Here is a 21294-nt window from a genome sequence, read left to right as displayed (position 1 = left end):
TGACTTTGGGGAAGGCACTTAATCTCTTTGTGACTCAGTTCTCCATCTGTAAATTGGGGATAACCCAGTTTCTTTGTCTACTTCGACTGAATATCTTCAGGTCAGGGACTGTTTCTTCCTCTGTGTTGGTGCACTATCAGGCACTACTATGATACAAACAATAATAAAAAGTTGTAAGGAGGCCTTCCAAAAACAGGAACATGTGCCTTGAGTTCACATTAGAGTTAGAAATCAGCACTCTGGCTGCAGGCAAGATTGCCCAACAACCCTAGGTTAAAGCAGTGAATCATTTCAGCTTAGAGACACAAGGTGGATGAGAACTTTTTCAATGGACCAACTTCTGTTGACGGAGAGAAGCTTTGGAGTTACACTCATAGACTTTAGGGTCAGAAGGGACCAACATGATCATCTCGTCTGACCTCCTGCACAAAGCAGGCCACAGAATCCTACCCATCCACTTCTATAAACAAACCCCTAACCTATGTCTGAGTTATTGAAGTCTTCAAATTGTGGTTTGAAGACCTCAAGCTGCAGAGAATCCACCAGCAAGTGACCCATGCCCCATGCTGCAAGGAAGGCGAAAAACCTCCAGGGCCTCTGCCAATCTGCCCCGGAGGAAAATTCCTTCCCGACCCCAAATATGGCGATCAGCTAAACCCTGAGCATGTAGCATGTGGGCAAGACGCATCAGCCAGCACTCAGGAAAGAATTCTCTGCAGTAACTCAGATCCCATCCCATCTAACATCCCATCACAGACCACTGGGCATACTTATCTGCTGATAACTAAAGATCAATTGCTAAAATTAAGCTATCCCATCATACCATCCCTTCCATAAACTTATCAAGCTACAAAGAGCTCTTCTGCAGCTTAGGGACATTCTAATGCATTGACTGTGCCTGCCCACTCTGCAGTACCCCAAACAGCCTTACTTAGGCAACTTCCACGTTGCAGCATCTGCACTTGGCCAGCCCAACATTTGCCAGTAGCATCAGTGCCACCAACAAAGAACAGGGCTGGGGCATGAGCAGATTACAAACCTCTTAGAGAAAACCATGCTTTTCTGTGCATCTGGGAGTTGTACTTGTGTTGGGGGAGGGGATCCAGTCTAGTGTAAGCGGGGGAAAAGAATGGGGAGACAGTTTACACAGAAGCCAAGCATTAGGAAAGATTAGAGGCTGCCTATAAGTCACTCTGAGCTGCTAGTTGATTCCTAATAGTGGAGGTAAAATAGGTGCTCGTTGTGTGTGTTAGAGAGAGCTCCATGCACATACATACACTGATCAACCGGAATTTTAAAGTTACACATAGACCATATGGCCCACTATTACCAGTTGAGTCCTGTTTTTTCATATGAAAGAGGCCCAAATCAGGCCAGATTTAAGAGCAGTGACTGCACAGTATTCAGTACTTGGAAGCACAGACAGCTAGATGTGTATTTGTGCCGGTACCTTGGCATCAACGAAAAATAATTTCAGCAAGAGAAAGGAATAGCATGTGGTTAAAGCATTCAGCTGAAACTCAGGAAAATCTGGGTCCTTATTCTGCCGGAAAATTCCTGTGTAACCTTAGCCAAGTACCCTCTGGTCTCTGCCTCAGATTCTCCATTTATACATTGAAAATAGTAACCCTTCCTTTGCTTGTCTTGTCTGTTTAGATGGCAAGCTCTTTGCGGCAGGGATTCTCACTCACTATGTGTCCGAACACAACAATGAGTTTCCCCATCTTGGCTAGGGCTTCTAGCTGCTTCTGCAACATAATACAAATGGGAAGTAGGATTGAAATGATTCACGTAGAGCAGATTATATAGTCAGAGGCCTCCTAGTGAAGATCCAAGTGCCTCAGTCCAATGGAATATCAGTATTTTGATTAACTATAATAGAAATGCAGATCATATGGCACTTAACCACCCACACAAGCCAGTTTACAGCAATCCAAGTCCAAACAAAGACCTTTGGAATTAACCAGTGCAACAATCAGAGTTTAAATTCCCCCAGGTGATAGTTGTGTGGAAGAATTGCAAAAAATGTTTTAAAAAATCCTCATACACTTTGCTTTAAACTGAGAATTATCCACAGGTTTGGACAAGTAACACCTGCCTTTCCAAGTCAGACAGGCATAGCAATGCTGCTGCAATGCATATATTACATAAAAATATGACAGAACCCACAGGGCTACCCAAGGAGACAGAGCCTGTGTATAATGCAGAAAAAGCAAGGTTACTTTCCCAGCTCAGTGGGGATCAAGTTAATTTTCGTTAGCTGTAATTTTATGATCCCAAAGATTGACACAGATCATCCTGCTTGGTTCCAGGAAGTGTGGATATTACCTAAGAGAGGCAGAGCGATATAATGGATAAGGGAATGGAATGAGGTTCAGGAGAACTGGGTTCTCTTCCTGGCTCTGCTACATGCTGTGTGAACTTGAGTAAATCACGATCTACTCTGTGTTTGAATTCCCGATCTGTGAAACTGGGAGATGACTGTGATGCATTCTGGTGCCGAGGGCCATATTACCTAATAAGATAGACAAAACCTAGCATGACCAACAGCAGGATCTGAAAATAAAACATCCAGCTCACCTGGAGCAGATGCCTCTGCTGATACTGACAAAACTCAAGGGACAGCCTGGAAACAGAGCTGAAAGCATGAACTTTTAGAAAACTCGGGGGGTATTTTAAATTGCAGTTCGCTCTGTTGAGCTGACAAACTTTCCCCTTGGCAAATTACAACAGAAGACAAGCTGATCCAAGTCAGGGCTCCATGTTCACATTTGCATTAACAAGGTTTGCATTCCTGATTGCAACTGGCTGAAGAGCCTTAAAAAACTCTAACACAAATGTCTGATTTGCTACAAAAATCTCTGCAAAAGATTCTGGAAAACAACAGTCCTGACAGAAGGGGAGGTATTACACTGCTCTCCGAGCCCCTTCGCCAGATCATCCTTGCATCTTTTGACCAAATCTAACGGATGTCCAACCAGGCTGGATTTGAACCCCTACTGAACTCAAGGCCAGCATCTCTGTTTTAAGGGTAGGGGGCAGAGAGTCTGTTTAGATTTTGACAACTTGGGCAGCAATGCAGGGACTCTTTCGCTCTTCCTCTGTATCCTGCTTCTGTATGTACAGACGGCTGTAGGTCCCCCCAACCTGGCCTTTGGTGAGCCGTCCTGGGTTCACACACACACAGCCTAAGACGTCCTGTGGAGAAACAAGGAGCGCAAATTAAAATGATTATAGAGCAGGTAAGAATTCAGGCACAAGCAATCACAGCAGGTTTCAAAGCTATTGGTTTGTTTGAAATGGTTTCCACTAGGGCTGTCAAGCAATTAAACAAATTAATCATGATTAATTGCATGATTCATCACATTGTTAAACAATAAGAGAATACCATTTAAATAGTTTGGGATATTTTTTGTATTTTCAAATATATTGATTTCAACTACAATGTGTACAGTGCTCACTTGATATTTATTTTTTATTACAAATATTTGCACTGTAAAATCCAAAAGTAATAGTATTTTTCAATTCACCTACGTTTAACTTACAAATGTAGAATTGTGTACAAAAAAAACTACATTCAAAAACAAAGCAATGTAAAACTTTAGAGCCCACAAGTCTACTCAGTCCTACTTCTTGTTGAGTCAATCGCTAAGACAAACAAGTTTGTTTACATTTATGGAAGATAATGCTGCCCATTTCAGGTGATATTGTGAAGAAAGTAAGAACAGGCATTCATATGGCACTGTTGTAGCTGGCATTGCAAGATATTTATGTGCCAAATGCACTAAAGATTCATACGTCCCTTCATGCTTCAGCTACCATTCCAGAGGACATGCGTCCATGCTGATAGGGGTTCTGCTCGATAACCATCCAAAAGTAGTGTGGACTGACGCAAGTTCATTTTCATTATCTGAATCAAATGCCGCAAGCAGAAGGTTGATTTTCTGTTTTGATGGTTCAGGTTCTGTAGTTTCTGCATCAGAGTGTTGCTCTTTTAAGAGTTCTGAAAGCATGCTCCACACCTCATCCTTCTCAGATTTTGGAAGGCACTTCAGATTCTTAAACCTTGGATCAAGACTGTAGCTATCTTTAGAAATCTCACATTGGTATCTTTGTGTTTTGTCAAATCTGCAGTGAAAGTGTTCTTAAAATGAACAACATGTGCTAGGTCATCATCCAAGACCGTTGTAACATGAAATATATAGCAAAATGTAGGTAAAATAGAGTAGGAGACCTACAGTTCTCTCCCAAGGAGTTCAGCCACAAATTTAATTAATGCATTAATTTTTTTTAATGATCATCATCAGCATGGAAGCATGTCCTCTGGAATGGTGGCCGAAGCATGAAGGGAAATATGAATTTTTAGCATACCTGGCATGTAATACCTTGCAATGCCGGCTACAAGAGTCCCATGCGAATGCCTGTTCTCACTTTCAGGTGACATAAATAGAAAGCAGGCACCATTATCTCCCGTAAATGTAAACAAACTTGTTCGTCTTAGCGATTGACTCAACAAGAAGTAGGACTGAGTAGACTTGTGGGCTCTAAAGTTTTATATCTCTTTGTTTTTGAGTGCAGTTATGTAACAAAACAACAAACAACAACCAACAACCACCTACATTTGTAAATTGCACTTTCACCATAAAGAGATTGCACTACAGTATTTGTATGAGGTGAATTGAAAAATACTATTTCTTTTATTTGCCATTTTTACAGTGCAAATATTTGTAATAAAAAATATAAAGTGAGCAGTCTAGTTTGTACACTGCGTTGTAACTGAAATCAGTATATTTGAAAATGTACAAAAACATCCAAAATATTTAATAAAATTCAATTGGTATTTATTAACAGTGCGATTAAAACTGATTAATATTTTTAATTGCAATTACTTTTTTTGAGTTAATCACGTGCGTTAACTGCGATTAATCAACAGCCCTACCTCTTCAGGCGCTACAGTAATATAAATAAATTATAATAGTAAAAGCCCCAACTGAGAATGGGGGCCCATTGTTCCAAGTGCTGCAGAGACATGTAGCAAGAAACAGTCCCTGCCCCAAAGAGCTCACAGTCTAAATAAAAGATGGGAGATGAAGCAGAGGCGGAAAATGACTTGCCTGTGATCAGTGAGTCAGTAGCAGAGCCAGGAATAGAACCCAGGGCTCCTGATTCAAAGTCCTATCCACTGAACTATACTGCCTCACAATACAGCAGGTTCCCAGTTGGGCGGCTGCATTCCAATTATATATTTTAGCCCTACAGCAGCTGCAAACCACAAGGCTGAGTTGTGCTTTTAACATCGCCTCTAGAAACACAGACATTGCCAGACTGGATCAAGATCAGTGTATCCATCTAGTCCAGTATCCAATCTCTGACAGTGCCAATACCAAATGCTTCAGAGAAAGGTGAAAGAAACCCTGTAGTTAAGGCATAAGCTGCCCATAAGGGGAGTTAGAGATTGTTTTATGTTCTGCTGAAGGAGGTTTACTATCCCTTCCAAAACTCTTGGTTATGTTTTGATCCTTACTAGTGTAACTCTAGAGATTTCTATTATCCACATAAACGCCCTAATCCTTTTGGAATCCTGCTAAGCTCTTTAACCTCTCTACAGGTTAACTTCAGTGGCAAGGAGACAACAAGGCTATCATTGCTTCCACTGTAACTCCTCAAAAGTTACCCCACATCCTCAAAAACATTTACACTGAAGACTAGGGATTCTGCTGTGACATCTAACCCCTTGCCTACAATGAGAGAGGGAGTTACAGTAATAAATAGTTACTCTCAGCTAGAGATGGGAAAAAAACTAGCTCGCCAAATGAAAGAGGAAGATCAGTGTGGGCCCAGCCTTCACTATCTGAAACATGGGGAAGTCCAGTCATGCAGATTAGTTGACTAAAATTTTCAAAAGCAATTTAGTAATTTAGGAGCTTAAAACCTATTTTTCAAGTGACTTAGACACTTCAGTGTCCTGGATACTTCTGAAAACTTCGGCACCTATGTCACTTCTGAAAATGGATCTTAGGAACTTTTGAAAATTTTATCCAATGTTTGTGGTATTGAGAGCACAGAAATGGCATTAACAGAGTAGAGCCCCATTCCTACCACTCATCTTGCTCTTCCCGTAGGCTGAGTTCTATACTGAGGCTAGGATTCTCAAAAGCAGCCACTTCCCACTGAATTCCAGCGAGCAATGTGTGCCTAACTCCTTAGGCACCACTGAAAATCCCAGACAAAGTGTTTACACGCTCCCAGCTTACCTTAACAAAATATCTCAGCTCAGATGGAACAATGAGGACATCCGGGGTGACTGGCAAAGGGATGTAATTATAGAAGTTCTCATAATCAACGTTCATCTCTTCCGAGGGAGGGTAGAGTGGGTAATAACTGCATGGATCAATATTAATTGTTGATGACACTTAAATACAGCCACCTTTGCTCTGTCCTCCCCACACACCCTGCTGTCAGCCAGGTGAATACGTATCAGTTCCACTCCAACAGCTTAAGGCTTGTGCATTGTGCTATCAGCAAGTGCCTCTGATTACAGAAGCAGAAAAAATTGTTCAAAAAATGAAACTGAAGGCCTGGTTCTCTGTTACCATGCACCAGGCAGAACAAAAATCCAGTGGCTGGAAACTGAAGCTAGACAAATTCAGACTGCTGAAACTATGTACCATATTTGTAATGACAGAAATTAACCACTGAAATAACTTAGCTAGGGACTTAGCATTCTCTATCGCTTGGAATAGTCTTTTAATCAAGACTGGATGTCTTTTTAGAAAGATATGCTTTAGCTCAAAAGTTACAGGATCAAAGCAAAAATTATTGGGTGAGATTCTTCGGCCTGCGTTAAGCCGGAGGGCAGACTAGATGATCATAATGGTCCCTTCTGACCGTAATGTCTATGAATCTTGTGGGGTCATCTACACCAGTGCAGGACAGATATAAAACACTACCAAGTCAGGATGGTGGCACTTTGATACCATTCTCCACTTGTGTATAATCACTTACAAAGTGCTGGCAACAGAGTATAAGGCCCAATATATCAGTGGCAGGCACTGTCACTTTAGACAGGGAAATGTTTTGTGATGAACTCTAAATCCAGAAATTGATCTCACCTTCTCTGTGTCAGGACATGATTAAGGATTCGGGTGAAGCGGTCTGAGACACCGGAAGAGCTGTTTTAAGAGAAACATTCAAAATTTAGCTACAAAAACCACGGGGGGGGNTGGGGTAGGGGGGCAGGGGTCGGGAAGATGTCTCTTAAGAATAAGGTAATTTCTTTACTTTCTAATGAGTGGATGGTCTTGTGGTTAAGGCACTGGACTAGAACTTAGGACATTTGGGTTCAGTTCTCAGCTCTACCACAAACTCCCGGTGTGATCTTTGGGAAGTCACTTGGCCTCTCTATGCCTCAGTTCACCATCTTTAAAATAAAGATAATAAATTTTCCCTTCTGTCTGTCTTGTCTTCTTAGACTGTAAAATTATTCTGGGCCAGGACCATACAGTAGGATTCTGTGCAATGCCCAAAAAAACAGGGCCCTGATCTTTGCTGGGGCCTCTAGGAGTTACCCTAGTACAAAATAATAATAGTCCTTCAACCAGATAACACAACAAGTTTGACTTTGTTTTTACATTCTGTTAAGAGCCTCAGACTCTTACTAAAATAAAATTCTCTAATTTAAAACAGACACTTGAGTTGTGAACACATCTTAACATGCTGCAGCTAGGAGAAAAATGCCTTGAGAGAAAATGCCATCCAAGTTTTATTTGGCAGGCAGGATGCCAATGAAACCAAGTCTACAAGGAAACAAGGACTGCATGCTTAATTAAAATAACTCCTGAGGACAATGCAGGAGTTTTGCAGTAGCTTATTCTAGCCCAAATTTCTAAAGTTCTGCTCAGATTTGTATTATGGTAGTTCCTAGAAGCCTCAACAGAGATTGGAGTTCCAGTGTACGAGGCACTGTACACTGTAAGCATAAGAGACAGCCTCTGCCCCAAAGAGTTTACAGTCTAAATAGACAAAGAGTGGGAGCTGAAAATGGAGGCACAGAGAGGGAAAGGGATGTGCTCAAGGTCATTGGTAGAGCTACGATTAAAACACTGGTCTTTTGACCTCCTCCTGTCCAGTGCCCTACTAGCTATGATCAAGTCTTCTTTATGCCAAGAGGTCCTCTTGCTACAGAGAGTTTTTCAAAAATCATCTCCCCAAAACAAAGATACTCAGCAACTTTGTAACCAGGGGAGATAAGACAATGGAGATGGCTCATCTATTCAAGGTTAGATTTGATCAAGATGCTTTGGCGCTGCATTTGTATCACCTTATGGACTGGTTACTACACAAACCCAGAGTCCAGTATTGGGTTTCCAAGCCAACGAGACAACAGTTAACTGGTAGGAATTTGGAGAGAAGCAACCAACGGGCTGAAAGGACTGGAGGGAATGATTTATGAGGGATGATTCACATGAAGAAAATATGCAGGTCTTGACTAGACAATGGCTATGGGGTAGGGGAGATAAGGATAAATGCTGACAAGTATTTGTAAACACCATGGAGTCATTTAAGATGGTCAGTGAGGTACATGCGTGCAGTGCACACAGAGGATGCAGTCAGTATCTCAGAGCTTGTCTATGTGCTCAGTCACACCAGTTTAATTTAAGGCTTTATTTTAAATCCATTTAGTCAAACTGATACAAAAGACTGTTTGGACACACTTCTCTTAAGTTTAAGTCAGACTTAATTTCTTTTAGCTATGTCTTCACTGACAAAATGAGGTATGTTTTTAGCATGGGATAAATAATGTGTGCTAGCTATCCTGCTGTAAAAACACAGTGGAGGCAAAGCACTTAGTTTAGGGAGACACTGTGCCCTAATGGACAGACCGCTGGACTAGGGCTTAGAAGACCTCAGCTTTATTCCTAACTTGGCACGAGCCTGCTGGGTGACCCTGACTAAATCACTTCTCTCTGCCTCAGTTTTCCCATCTATAAAATGGGGATAATATTACTTTGTAAGTGCTTTGAGGCCTACTAATGCAAAGCACCATACAAGAGCTAGGAATTACTATAGCAAAATAAGCTGCTTTAAAAATAAGTATTCAAACAATAGTTTGCACCAGCTTAACTAAACTGGTACCAGGCAGCGCATAGATAAGGTCTCTGAGAAAGGTCTACACTGCAGTTAGGAGTGAGCCTCCCTGGCTAGGCAGAGTTGTGCTAGTGAAGCTCGAACTACCAGTAGCAGAGCTCAAGCGAGAGCATTAAGAACAGCAATACGGACATAGTGGCTCAGGCTCTGAAGCTAGGGGGCCAGGTGGGCTCAACAGCCCAAGTCAAAACATCCACATAGCTATTTTTAGTACACTAGCTCTAGCTCCACTAGCATGAGTTGGGAGTCCCAGCTGTCGTGCAGGCATACCCTACAGTTGCTAGAGCCATTGTCCTATTTAGAAGTATGGCAGCATGGAACGCTTACTGTCATCCTAGAAGACACCAAACTCCCAGCTTCCTGATTACCTGAACAGGGAAGTAAACATTGGCCCCTATACACACATTCCTTCTGGCTGTCTCTTTTCAACACCCACACACCCCTATAAGGAATATTGTGGGAGATTAACAGGGGAGGAAGAAAAACCACTGAATTGTGCAAGAAAACTGGAACTCCACAGAGGACTGAGTCAAGCACTTCATTCCTATGACCCCAGCGTGTGAATGGCCCTGGCCAACAAGCACACACAACAAATTTAATATGTGAATCCCTTCAAATGTTCCTTCCCCTCCATTGTGTATCACAGGAGTTCAACCACCAAGTCCAAACAAAAATGCCTTGCTACAGCCAATAACATTTGCCCCCCAGAACAACTGTATTGCAGCAAAATACCATGAGAGGTCTGGACTCTCGCTCTCTGGTCAGACATGACTACACAGATGGGACTGCATGCAACATCACGGATACAGAATAAAAAGGAGACAAGTCAGTTTAGGCTTTGTCTACCCTGGAATTTTAATCACAGATATATTATTAGTCTTTGTAGTACAGTAGAACCAAGAGGCCAGGGCCTCGTTGTGCTGGATAGTCAGTCCAGGCCCCAAAGAGCTTAGAATTGAAAACTATAAGGTGGGAGGAGAAACAAAAGCACAGAAAGGGGAAGTGATCTGCCTGAGGTCACAAAGCAGGTCAGGGGCAGAGCTAGTAACAGAAGTCAGGTCTCCCAAGTCCCAGTGCCCTAAGCACAGGTGCAGCTGCACCACTTCAAACGCAGAGCGGACACAATCTTCCACTGAAGATCAAAGGGCTTTGCAAACAGGAATTAAGGATTATACGTTGCAGAGAGGCTTATTTCACAGACAGGCAAAGCAGCTGTTCAGCATCACTAGCACATTGATGAGTGTTACTCTGATCTTGATTCCCTTGCATACAGTTCCTGCATTACTATGCAGGAGAACCCAGAAGCATAACAAATAAAGGGACTACACAATAAAATGCAACCCTATTTTAACTGGCTGCTGAGTAAGGTGCTAGAGATTAAACAAAAATGTATAAGGGTTAATAAAACAAACTAATTGTTTTTTTAGAAGATTTTTGGCTCAAATGTGAATCGTCTTTCAGATATAGTCCCTGACCCACAGGTAGCGTAAATCTGCACTGATTTCAATAGGGCTACATCAACTGTCACCAGCTGCTGATGACCTGACTTTTTCAACTCAACATCCCTTTAACCCAGTGTACTTCATTTTCTCTGCAAGTTTCCGCTGTCTTATGGCCTGTTAGAGGTAACCAAATGTTTTCAATCAAATTATATAAGCATTGGGCCCCACAGCTGGTCTGTTTAAACTGGGGAGGACTTTTCCAAGGAATTGTTTACCCTAAAGTTTCACAGCTTGTTCTAAGCTCACATACCTGCTAATCTCTTCAGTACCCATATGGAAGAGCAGGTCTGTGGAAGTCAGGCCAAAAATGACTCCATTTATTGCCAGAGTGCAGGGGTCAGACACAAAGTGTACTCGCTGAAATGAGAAAAGAAAGGGCAAAAGGCACTTTGGATTCAGCTGCTACCAACATCCTCCAGCTTGATAAACGGGTGTATGAACAGGGTGTGCTGGCCCTTTCAGGGGAGTTGGGCCCCATCTGTCATCCAGTTCCAGGTGATGCTTTTGGGTTTGGGCCCATGGCTAGGTCAGGTGACCAGGCATCACATGATGGTAGCTGGTTAGGGGGATGTTCCATCTGGGAGGGGGAGATCAAGGGCTAGGAAAGACCCATGGGAGGTCTCTCCAGAGTCTGGCAGAACTCCTCTGCTCAGAGAATAAATAGAACCAAAGGAGAGCCAGAGTCAGGGAGGACTGAGGAAGAGGCTTTCCATACCAGCCAGAGGGAGAAACCTGGCTGGGGCTACCTGCAATGACGGGCTGGAGAAAACTTCTTAAGAGGAGATTAGGAACAGAGAAGGGGCACACTGGAGCCCCACAGGAGAACGCTGGGAGATTCTGGCTTAGAGTTGAACTGTTATTTGATGTTAATAAACCAGAACGGTAAGAGTACTTCAGAAGCATAAGTTGTGACAGTTTGTTTGACTGGGGAAGGAGGAAAATCGAGGCAGTGGCGGGGTCTGACACCACATGAGGCAAGACCATGTTAAACCTACAAAAGAAGAAGTTTAGTGAGGACGGATTGTGAAAGGCATTATTTAAGATGCTTTTTAGCTTAGACTGCTTCTTTCTTTGGACTGCATAGATGGAGGTGTTTGGGGAATTCAAAGGGGAAGAATAGTGGTTTCATTTTATGAAAGCAACCACCTCTTCCACTGGGAAACTTTTCTAAATCTTTAGTGATTGTCACAGGGCTTAATCAAGCCATAACTGTGCCTATGGATACACCTCAGACGGTCTTTCCTCTTTATGGTCTTGTCTACACAGGAAAAATTACCAGACTAGCCACTGTAGAAAAGCTCCCTGTATGGGCACTCCTATTCCTAAACAAAAGTGTCTTTTTCCAATTTTGCTTAATCCAATTTTAAAAATGGATTGCACTAAATCAAAAAAAGGCACTTGTATCCTGGAATAGCAGTGCCCATTCAGGGATCCATCCTACAATAGCTGTTGTGGTTTAAATTCACACCCTATCTTATTCTGCAATAATTTTCCTATATAGACAAGCCTTAAGCAGAAACATTCTCAGTAAAGCAGTATGACTAACATACAGGTCATTGCAGCTTCACAGCTGTATGCTTGATGTCACAATTCCCCACCTCCTCAGTCACGCAGAGTTAAGTGATGTGGATTTCCTGGAAACAGGCATAGAGAGTTTTTCACATTATATTTCATTTCTCACTCATTTCCTCATGAGGAAATATCTGAGTGTTTTAAAAAGCCACATGGTGTAGGGTCTTAAAATACAGGGCAAGGAGCCAGCATAGCTTGAGTTCTGTTTTCAGCTTGGTCTCAGACTAAAGTTTCAGCTCTGCATTTACAAGAGGACAAATGATCTGATAAAGCTTTTCCCATTTCTAGTGTCTATGAATTTCTGTTCTGAGTTCTCAATTGTTCTGTGCACCTTTCCCCAGCAGGCTTAAATCTTTCAATTTTGTTGCACATTGATTGTACCAGGCCATGGAATGAGTGAAAAAAACAGCTTTTTAGCACCCATGCCAGGGTGAGTAACCCACCAAGGCTCAGCACTGTGAGTGATCACACTTTATTGAGAGAAGAGAAAAAATAAAACTGAGCAAGAGTTTTCCCAAAAGTGACTAGATTTTCAGTGTGTGCGAGCACTGTACTTCAGGGGGCGCTGTTGCATAGTCTTCCAAGAGTGAGCAAGTTTTGACACTTGGAGAGAAGCATTATGTTTTGGGTTATACAAGTGGTTTTTGTTTAGGTTTGGGTTTTTTGAGAGCATCAGCTTTGGGTGAAAGGGAGCTGCAAGAGAGTTTGCTCTCTGCCTTGGACTCTGTTTTAGAGTCAAGTAGTTGCTCCCTGGGAACCAGGGATTGATGGTGGGCTGAGTTTCCTGAAAGAAGGAATTGCAATGCATGCTGTTTAACCATCTTATGTCAGGACTGGGGGATGTGTGTAAATAAATATACCTGGACTAGAAGTCACTGATTGCTTCCCAGTGGAGGAGAAAACTTCAAAGGCCCCCAACATCTGCTATTGCTCAGCAGAGGGACAATGTATCAGAAGTGGGGGAAAATGTTTCAGGTTGGACACATAGTTCTTTTTGGAAGTCTTGGCTTGTGCCAAGGATACATTATAAGGAATCCAAAGGATTTCTAATTTTAAACTTTGATTAAATAGGCTGTGTAGCAACTGATCAAATCCACTTTGCTCTTAGCCATTTTCCTGTTTGGGTTGAAATATGAGACTTTTCTTCCAGGCTCCTGACTTGCCAGTTCAGCAAACAACCTGTCAGTCAGTCAAGTAAACAAATTAGGTGGTTAGCTATAGGAAGTTACCTGTTTGTCATCTTTAGACAGCTCATAGCTGAAAGGTGGCTGAGGATATATGAAGTCATGGTGCACGTCTCTCAGCGATGGTACAAACACAAGCTGGGAACCAGCACTGTTGGCAGAGGAAAGAGAAGCATTCTAAGAGAGAAACCAGGAACCTAAAAACCCAATAATTGACAAACCAAGCACATCTATACAACAAGTTTACTGTCCTCCACCTCTTACTGTGGAAAACCTTTGAAACTCATTACATAGGAAATTGCAATAATGGATCAGATCTTTCAAAAAGTTGATCTGGACAAGAACCTAAGTTTCCTGAGTACAATACCTAAGTCTGTTACAGGCTCCCTGTGTGAGCTTGGGGCAAGTCTCCGAGGCCAAGACTTTCAGAAGTGACTAATGATTTTTGGCTGCCCCAATCTGAAACGCCTTAAAGGGGCCTGATTTTTTCAGTAAGAGGATGTTCAGAACTTTCTGAAAGCCAGGCCCCTTAAGGAGTCCAGCTGTGTACCCTCCGCCCCAAAAAAGACACTATTTGCTTGTAAGCCTTCCATTTAAATTGGTGACTCAGTTACCCATCTATAAAATGGCGATAGTTGTCTTTACTTTTTCCATTTTGTCTGGGTAGACTGTAAGCTCTTTGGACCAGGGACTGTATTACCATAGGTCTTCACTCCAATCAGCCCAGATGATTGGAACCTGGGTTAGCTTAGCTTGGGGGCATCAGCTGAGCCTGATGTGAACAGTCAAATGGCAAGCCATACTCAAGTCACACTCTCCTCACTGGTCCTGTACTACCTTGTGAGTGTTGATAGGATTTCTGGGGGCATGTCCCATGGCTCTTTGTACTGCCATAAGATGGGCCGCTCTATGATTCTTTCCCAGTGAACTGTGAGAGAACTTATCTGTCCTTCTGCCAGACAGAGAGAATTGTGGGAGGCTCATAGTCACATCAGTGACTTAGTGTGCATCCTCACTGCAAAGTGAGTAAGTTACTAGTTCAAGTGAGAGTGGAACCTGATCTCTAACCCTGTGGCTCTCAAATTTTTTTTTACTGGTGACCCCTTTCACATAAACAAGCCTGTAAGTGCGATCCCCCTTATAAAATTAAAAACCACTTTTTAAATATATTTAACACCATTATAAATGCTGGAGGCAAAGCAGGGTTTGGGGTGGAGGCTGACAGCTCTTGATCCCAATGTAATAACCTTGTGACCCCCTAAGGAGTCTTAACCCCCAGTTTGCGAACCCCCGCTCTACCCAAATCCCCAGCTGAGCTAGTTAGCTACATTTTTTACGGCGAAAACATATCCTATGTTTAAGGAGAGCTCATCAGTGGGGGCTCAGTCTTGACTTGAGTCCATAATACAAACAATCAGCAAACTAGTTTAACTAGGTTATCCCTGCTGAAATTGCAGGCTGAGGTACAAGGGAGCTCTTCGAGTCCCAGCAGTTCTGATCACACCAACTGCTGTGCATTCATTAGGAGATAGATAAGCAAACTAAGGAGCAACTCCTGTTCACTAGTGAAGAGTTAAGATTGCCTTATGATTCCTGGAAACAGCTATGCGGCCACAAACCTGACCTTGGAACCAGATCTATAGTTAGTTCTTTAACCATCAGGTGATACGTCCATTCAAAGCAATCTGTTGTAATAATAAAGGCCACAAGAGAGTTCCGTGATGGATACAAGAAAGCTCAACAGAAGCAAATGGGAAATGGGTGACAGAGGATGATCACCTGTTCTATTTATTCCCTCTGGGGCACCTGGCATTGGTCACTGTCAGAGGACAGGATACTGGGCTAGATGGGCCTTTGGTCTGACCCAGTATGGCCGTTCTGATGTTCTTAATGGCCCGTTATAAGCCTGAACTTTAAAAATCAGAGTGTTTGGATTGCCAATGCACAGCCAGCTGCAATTCTGTTGGTGGCACTGGTTTAATTGCCATTGCTACAGAAGAGGAAAAGTAATATCTTTACTGTGTACTGAAGCGATGCACAACACTCTTAAGAGGCTACTGATTGATTTCAGGGCCTCATTGGCAGATGCTTACCCATCTCTTCCTTCCCAACCACAGGAACACATGAATTGTCACACTGGATCAGGTCAGAGATCCAGGTTGCTCAGTATTCAGAACCTTTAACTTCTAGGGTAGAGCTCATCTGCACAGGAGACAGAGCTTTCTCAGAGGCCACTCTGAGACTGGGAATAGATTTGCCCCAGGAATTAAGGGACCATCCAGAACCTCCATCTTTGGCTCCAAGTCCATGGCATGGTGCTCTGAGATGCCTTGTCTAAACACACCCAGGCCAGTGAATACATTTTAAAAAGGAAAGAAAAAACAAAACAAACAAAAAAACAAAAACAAACAGAAATAGTGTCCTGCACACAATACTTCCCTTAGGGAAAGGATGGGAGAGACAACCACATATGATAGATTTAGACATGTCACTTAATGCATGTATTCAGATACTATAGTTATGAGGGTGGAAGACCGTCTAGTTCTTATCTACTAATGAAAAGTGCTAAATCCCAAGCACTTCAGTCTTGAATGTATTTATCTGCACAACAGCTCTGTGAGATAGGGAAGTAAGATAAGAACCTATATAGAATAGAATCCCATCTCCAATAGTGCCCAGCTGTTTCAGAGAAAGATGCAAAAACACTGCAGTAGGTAGATGTGGGATAATCTTCCCTCAGGGAAAGTTTCTTCCTAACCCCAGAGGTTGGGCCATGCCCTGAACCATCTATTACTATTGTAGGACCCCCTCTACAAATTCCATTCTCCATGTTAATCTCAAAAAAAACATTCAGAACAAGAGCAAACTCTTCATGTTTCAGTGTATCACCTGATCACCAGCAGAGGATGAAAAACGTCCCCTCTTCCATGGTACACCTAGATGCATTCTGGGAGTGGAATTACACTTTCCTCTGAAGCAACCTGCAACAGCTGCTATCAGAGGACAATGGACTCGATAGGCCACTGGTACACCCTTGTATGGCATTTCTATGCTCAGTTGGAAGATATGCACAAGTGCAAAGAGCTGAGCATTTTTTTTTTTTTCATAATTAACCCCAATATACCAAGTGGCTTTTGTAGTAAATGCTGACAGATAGAATCAGGTCAGTAGCTGCTTAAATATTCCTCTCAAAATCCACAAATACAATTTGTATTGTGCTTTCTAAAAAGGAGAGGTATTGACCCGATACCAGTGTATGACAGATTCTGGCAGCAGATGAAAGAACCTGGTGGTGCGCAGCGCTCACCCAAGGAAAGAATGTCTTGTTTGTTCTTTGTTTTCTCCATTCCTCCTTCCCCCACCCTCACCCAGGACCACAAGAGAGGGAGATCAGAGAGGATGAAGGCCCACAGCAGACACTGAGGCCCCCATCTCAAGTCATCTGGGTTTAATGCAGGGGCTGGGGTGGGGGAAGGGACAAGAAAGGTAGTGCCATCACTAGAGGTAAACTGGCGAAGCAACAAGTCATCTTTAACCATACATCTACACTGCCACAGAAAGCCTTAAGAGAGTCTACACAAAAACTTTTGCAGTTACGATAACGTCAGTTAAGGGTGTAATTTTTAATAACTTTTCATAAAAAAAAAAAAAGGAGTATTTTTGCCAATATAGCTTATTTTTTTCAGGGAACTGGTATAAGCTATACCAGTAAAAGCATTCTTTGGCCCAAATAAGCTGTGTATACTGTAGTAAGGTTTACCAGTATAGCGATCAGCAAACCTTTTCTAGCTTAGGCCTGGTCTACACTAGTCTGTTATTTTGGAATTAGCTGAGGATATGCAAGGTGGATTCATAGTATCAGGAGACAGGTGGTGCACCATACTGCACCAGTGCTGGCAGTGTAGCATCTGCCACAGTTTTCACAGAGGGAAGAGCGAGTGATGGCGCACACCCAGAAACACCCACGAGAATGTTTTTGCCCCATTATGCACTGGAAACTTAACCCACAATTCCAATGGGCAGCAGAGACTGCAGGAACTATGGGACAGCTTCCCACAGTGCACCGCTCCGACATTCGATGCTAGCCTCGATACTGTGGACGCACTTCGGTGAATTCACGCGCTTTAGTGGGGATACAATACTGAATGTATAAAATCGCTTCCAAAAATTTGAATAAAATAAGTTCAATTAATTTCATACTGTAGATGTACCCTTAGACTAGGCCTTGGGATTCCAGTTTACAGCCTCTTTCACATAAGCAGTTATACTGTAAGTCTCTGAGTTGGGAAGTAGGAGGGAAAAAGAGGTCAAGAGATGGAAGCACTACAATTTATTACAGCAACATCTAAAGGCCCCAACTTCGATCAGGGCCCCACTGTGCTAGGCATTGGGCAGACACACAGCAAGATCGTCCCTGCTCCAAAGAGCTTACAATCTAAATGGACAAGACAGACAGACGCCTTCCCTACACCCAGAATTCATACAGCTATACCTGTTTTCATTAGGGGTGTGATTAAAAAGGAAAAAAAGCAGATACTAACCCCCACCTCCCCTCAACGTGAGCATAGTTATACTGGTATAGCTTATTCCCCTTCCTGTACAGGAGTAAGATCTAAATAAACAGACAAGCAGATTTATACTGGTGTAACTGCATCCACACTAGGGGAGTTGTACCACTTTGACTATACTGATCCAGTTAAACAATACAACGTGTGTGTTAAGATGAGCCCAGAGAGTGGGTGGGGAAACAGAAGCAGAGAGGTAAAGTGACTTGCCCATGGTCACACAGCAGGTCAGTGGCAGAGCTGGGAATAGGACCCAGATTTCCTTACTCCCAGTTCACCACCCTCTCCTGGAGACAGACTGGAACTGCAGGTCGAGTCACAGCACAACTGAGTCAAGGGACCTAATTACATAGGCTGACTCTGAAACAGTTTAAAAAAAAGGGCAGCCCACCCTATGAAATGAGGGGGCAGTATTAGAATCAGGACAGTGGACGGCCGTATCCCTATTTCCTCTTGTGTACAAAGGCACTTGGAAGACCAGCTAGCTGGTTCTTCAATTTGTTTGATATTAAGATTAGTTATGTTTCCAGACAAGATGGGAAGAGACACGTGTGTCGAACTGAGCAGTAATTTAGCTGCTGGTCTGAATTTAAGGAAGTAGTTTACTTTACATTATGCTTCTTGCTTCCCCTCTATTCAAATATGAAGAGAGATCAACAGGCCAAGCTCATCTCCTCCATGCAGAAGGTATAGCTTTATTGGTATCAATCTGGAGTACAGCTGCTTAATGAACTGATTAGCATCTCACTGCTGAAGATGCACCAATGAGATACAAATGCTGATTAAAAATCAGGCTGCTGGCAGGAAGTGGCTGTTGTCATGGAATGATCAAAGGAAGGAGCTTGCCATGCTGACTCACTGATAAACCAGTCTCCGTTTGCATTTAAATCAAATGGTTAACTGGGAGTAAATTTAAGTTGTAGGGGACAACTTCTCCCCTATTGTTCAGGGAACCAAATGCCTCCAAAATTCCCTCTACAAGATAGGCTGGAAGCACGAACTTCGATCTGAAGTTTCAGTGTGTGTATTTCTTTAAGAGTTTACCATGAAGGAGACTGACAAAACAAATTGCCTAATAGTCTACACTGAGGGTGCCTCTACATGCATGGGGCCTGTCTACGCTCTGAACCATAATCTACATTGTATCTATGCCAGTCACAGCTTTTCCCTAGTCTACACTACAAACATATGTCAGTATAACAACACTACTCAGGGGTGTGGAAAATCGTAGTTATACCAACCTATAAACAGTGCAGTGTTGATGGAAGGGCTTCTTCTGTTGACATAGCTACCACCTCTCAGGGAGGTGGAGTACCTATGCCGATAGGAGAAGCTCTTCCATCCCAGTAGATAGCATTTTCACTAGGGCTGTTGATTAATCGCAGTTAACTCATGTTATTAACTCAAAAAAAATTACCTGATTAAAAAAATTGTGATTAATCACACTGTTAAACAGAATACCAATTGAAATTTCTTAAACATTTTTGGATGTTTTTCTACATTTTTCAAATATATTAACTTCTATTACATCACGGAATACAAAAAAGTGTACAGTGCTCTCTTTATATTATTTGTATTACAAATATTTGCATTGTGAAAAATTCTATTGTCATTTTTAATTCACCTCATACAAGTACAGTAGTGCAATCTCTATCATGAAAGTGTAACTTACAAATGTGGATGTGGTGTTGTTACATAACTGCACTAAAACAAAACACAGTCCACTCAGTCCTACTTCTTGTTCAGCCAATCGCTAAGACAAACAAGTTTGTTTACATTTACCAGAGATACTGCTGCCTGCTTCTTATTTACAATGTCGCCTGAAAGTGAGAACAGGCATTTGCATGGCACTTTTGTAGCTGGCGTTGCAAGGTATTTACGTTCCAGATATGCTAAACATTCATATGCCCTTTCATGCTTCAACCACCATTCTGGAGGGCATGCTTCTATGCTGATGATGCTCGTTACAAAAACAGTGCATTAATTAAATTTGTGACTGAACTCCTTGGGGGAGAACTGTATATCTCCCGTTCTGTTTTACCCGCATTCTGCCATATATTTCATGTTATAGCAGTCTCGGATGATGACTCAGCACATGTTTGTTTGAAGAACACTTTCACAGCTGATTTGATGAAATGCAAAGAAGGTATCTATGTGAGGTTTCTAAAAATAGCTACAGCACTCAACTCAAGATTTAAGAAACTGAAGCGCCTTCCAAAATCTGATAGGGACGTGGTGTGGAGCATGCTTTCAGAACTCTTAAAAAAGCAACACTCCAATGCAGAAACTACAGAACCTGAACCACTAAAAAAGAAAATCAACTTTCTGCTGGTGGTATCTGACTCAGATGATTAAAATGAACATGCATTGGTCCGCTCTGCTTTGGATGGTTATCGAGCAGAACCTCTTATCAGCATGGACGCATGTCCTCTGGAATGGTGGTTGACGCATGAAGGGAATATGTGAATCTTTAGCGCATCTGGCACCTTGCAACGCTGGCAACAAAATATGTTGCAACAAGAGTGCCATGCGAACGCCTGTTTTCACTTTCAGGTGACATTGTAAACAAAAAGCAGGCGGCATTATCTCCTGCAATTTTAATCAAACTTGTTTGTCTGAGCGATTGGCTGAAGTAGGACTGGGTGGACTTGTAGGCTCTAAAGTTTTACATTTTTTTTTTTTAATGCAGCTATTCTTTTGTACATAATTCTACATTTGTAAGTTCAACTTTCATGATAAAGAGATTGCACTACAGTACTTGTATTAGGTGAATTGAAATACTTTTTACAGTGCAATTATTTGTAATCAAAAATATAAAGTGAGCACTGTACACTTTGTATTCTGTGTTGTAATTGAAATCAATATATTTGAAAATGTAGAAAATACCCAAAAATATTTAGTAAGCAGTATTCTGTTATTTAACTGTGCGATTAATCACAATTTTTTTTTAAATTGTGGAATTAATCATGATTCTTTTTTAATTGCTTGACAGCCCTAGTCTTCACTAAGCTCTACAGTGGCGCAGTTGCTACAGAGCTGTAAGTGTAGACAAGCGCTTTGCTTGTGTAACACTAAACATTTGTACACTAGGTTATAGCCATACGTGGCTAAACCAAGACAAGGCCTTAATCCCAAACGTACATGAGCCAGCAAATCAATCAAGATAGTCCCTCTCCAGCACCTCTGCCATGTTTAGCTTCTATGCTCTCCCAGAGTAATCAAGTCTTCCCTTTTTCATCAGTACCTGCCTGTCCTTTAGGCACACAGCTGACATGCTGTGTTTACAGCTCTGTCTGTTTGGAAGAGAGTCAGGAACTCCACCCA

The 21294-nt window shown here is 42.2% G+C and overlaps 1 protein-coding gene across 3 annotated transcripts in view; it reads right to left on the bottom strand.

Moving 5' to 3' along the window:
• Window positions 1-313: 313 nt before the first annotated feature.
• The window catches only part of POLA2 (DNA polymerase alpha 2, accessory subunit), a 49265-nt gene continuing 28284 nt past the window's right edge, over window positions 314-21294 (bottom strand). For 2 of the 3 annotated variants that reach the window (XM_075073300.1, XM_032804245.2), the window contains exons 14-18: window positions 13451-13556; window positions 10900-11006; window positions 7113-7172; window positions 6255-6381; window positions 314-3198 (exon numbers count right to left, since the gene is read on the bottom strand). In XM_075073300.1, coding sequence (XP_074929401.1) covers window positions 3052-3198; window positions 6255-6381; window positions 7113-7172; window positions 10900-11006; window positions 13451-13556 — 547 coding nt within the window. In that variant the 3' untranslated portion in view covers window positions 314-3051. The remainder of the gene's footprint in view (window positions 3199-6254; window positions 6382-7112; window positions 7173-10899; window positions 11007-13450; window positions 13557-21294) is intronic. The other variant, XM_075073301.1, reaches the window with a different exon arrangement.

The sequence above is a fragment of the Chelonoidis abingdonii genome, chromosome 17 (assembly GCF_003597395.2).
Source record: "Chelonoidis abingdonii isolate Lonesome George chromosome 17, CheloAbing_2.0, whole genome shotgun sequence".
Classification (NCBI taxonomy): domain Eukaryota; kingdom Metazoa; phylum Chordata; order Testudines; family Testudinidae; genus Chelonoidis; species Chelonoidis abingdonii.
The sequence above is the reverse complement of the archived record's forward strand: the minus strand, read 5'-3'. Positions and strand labels throughout refer to the sequence as shown.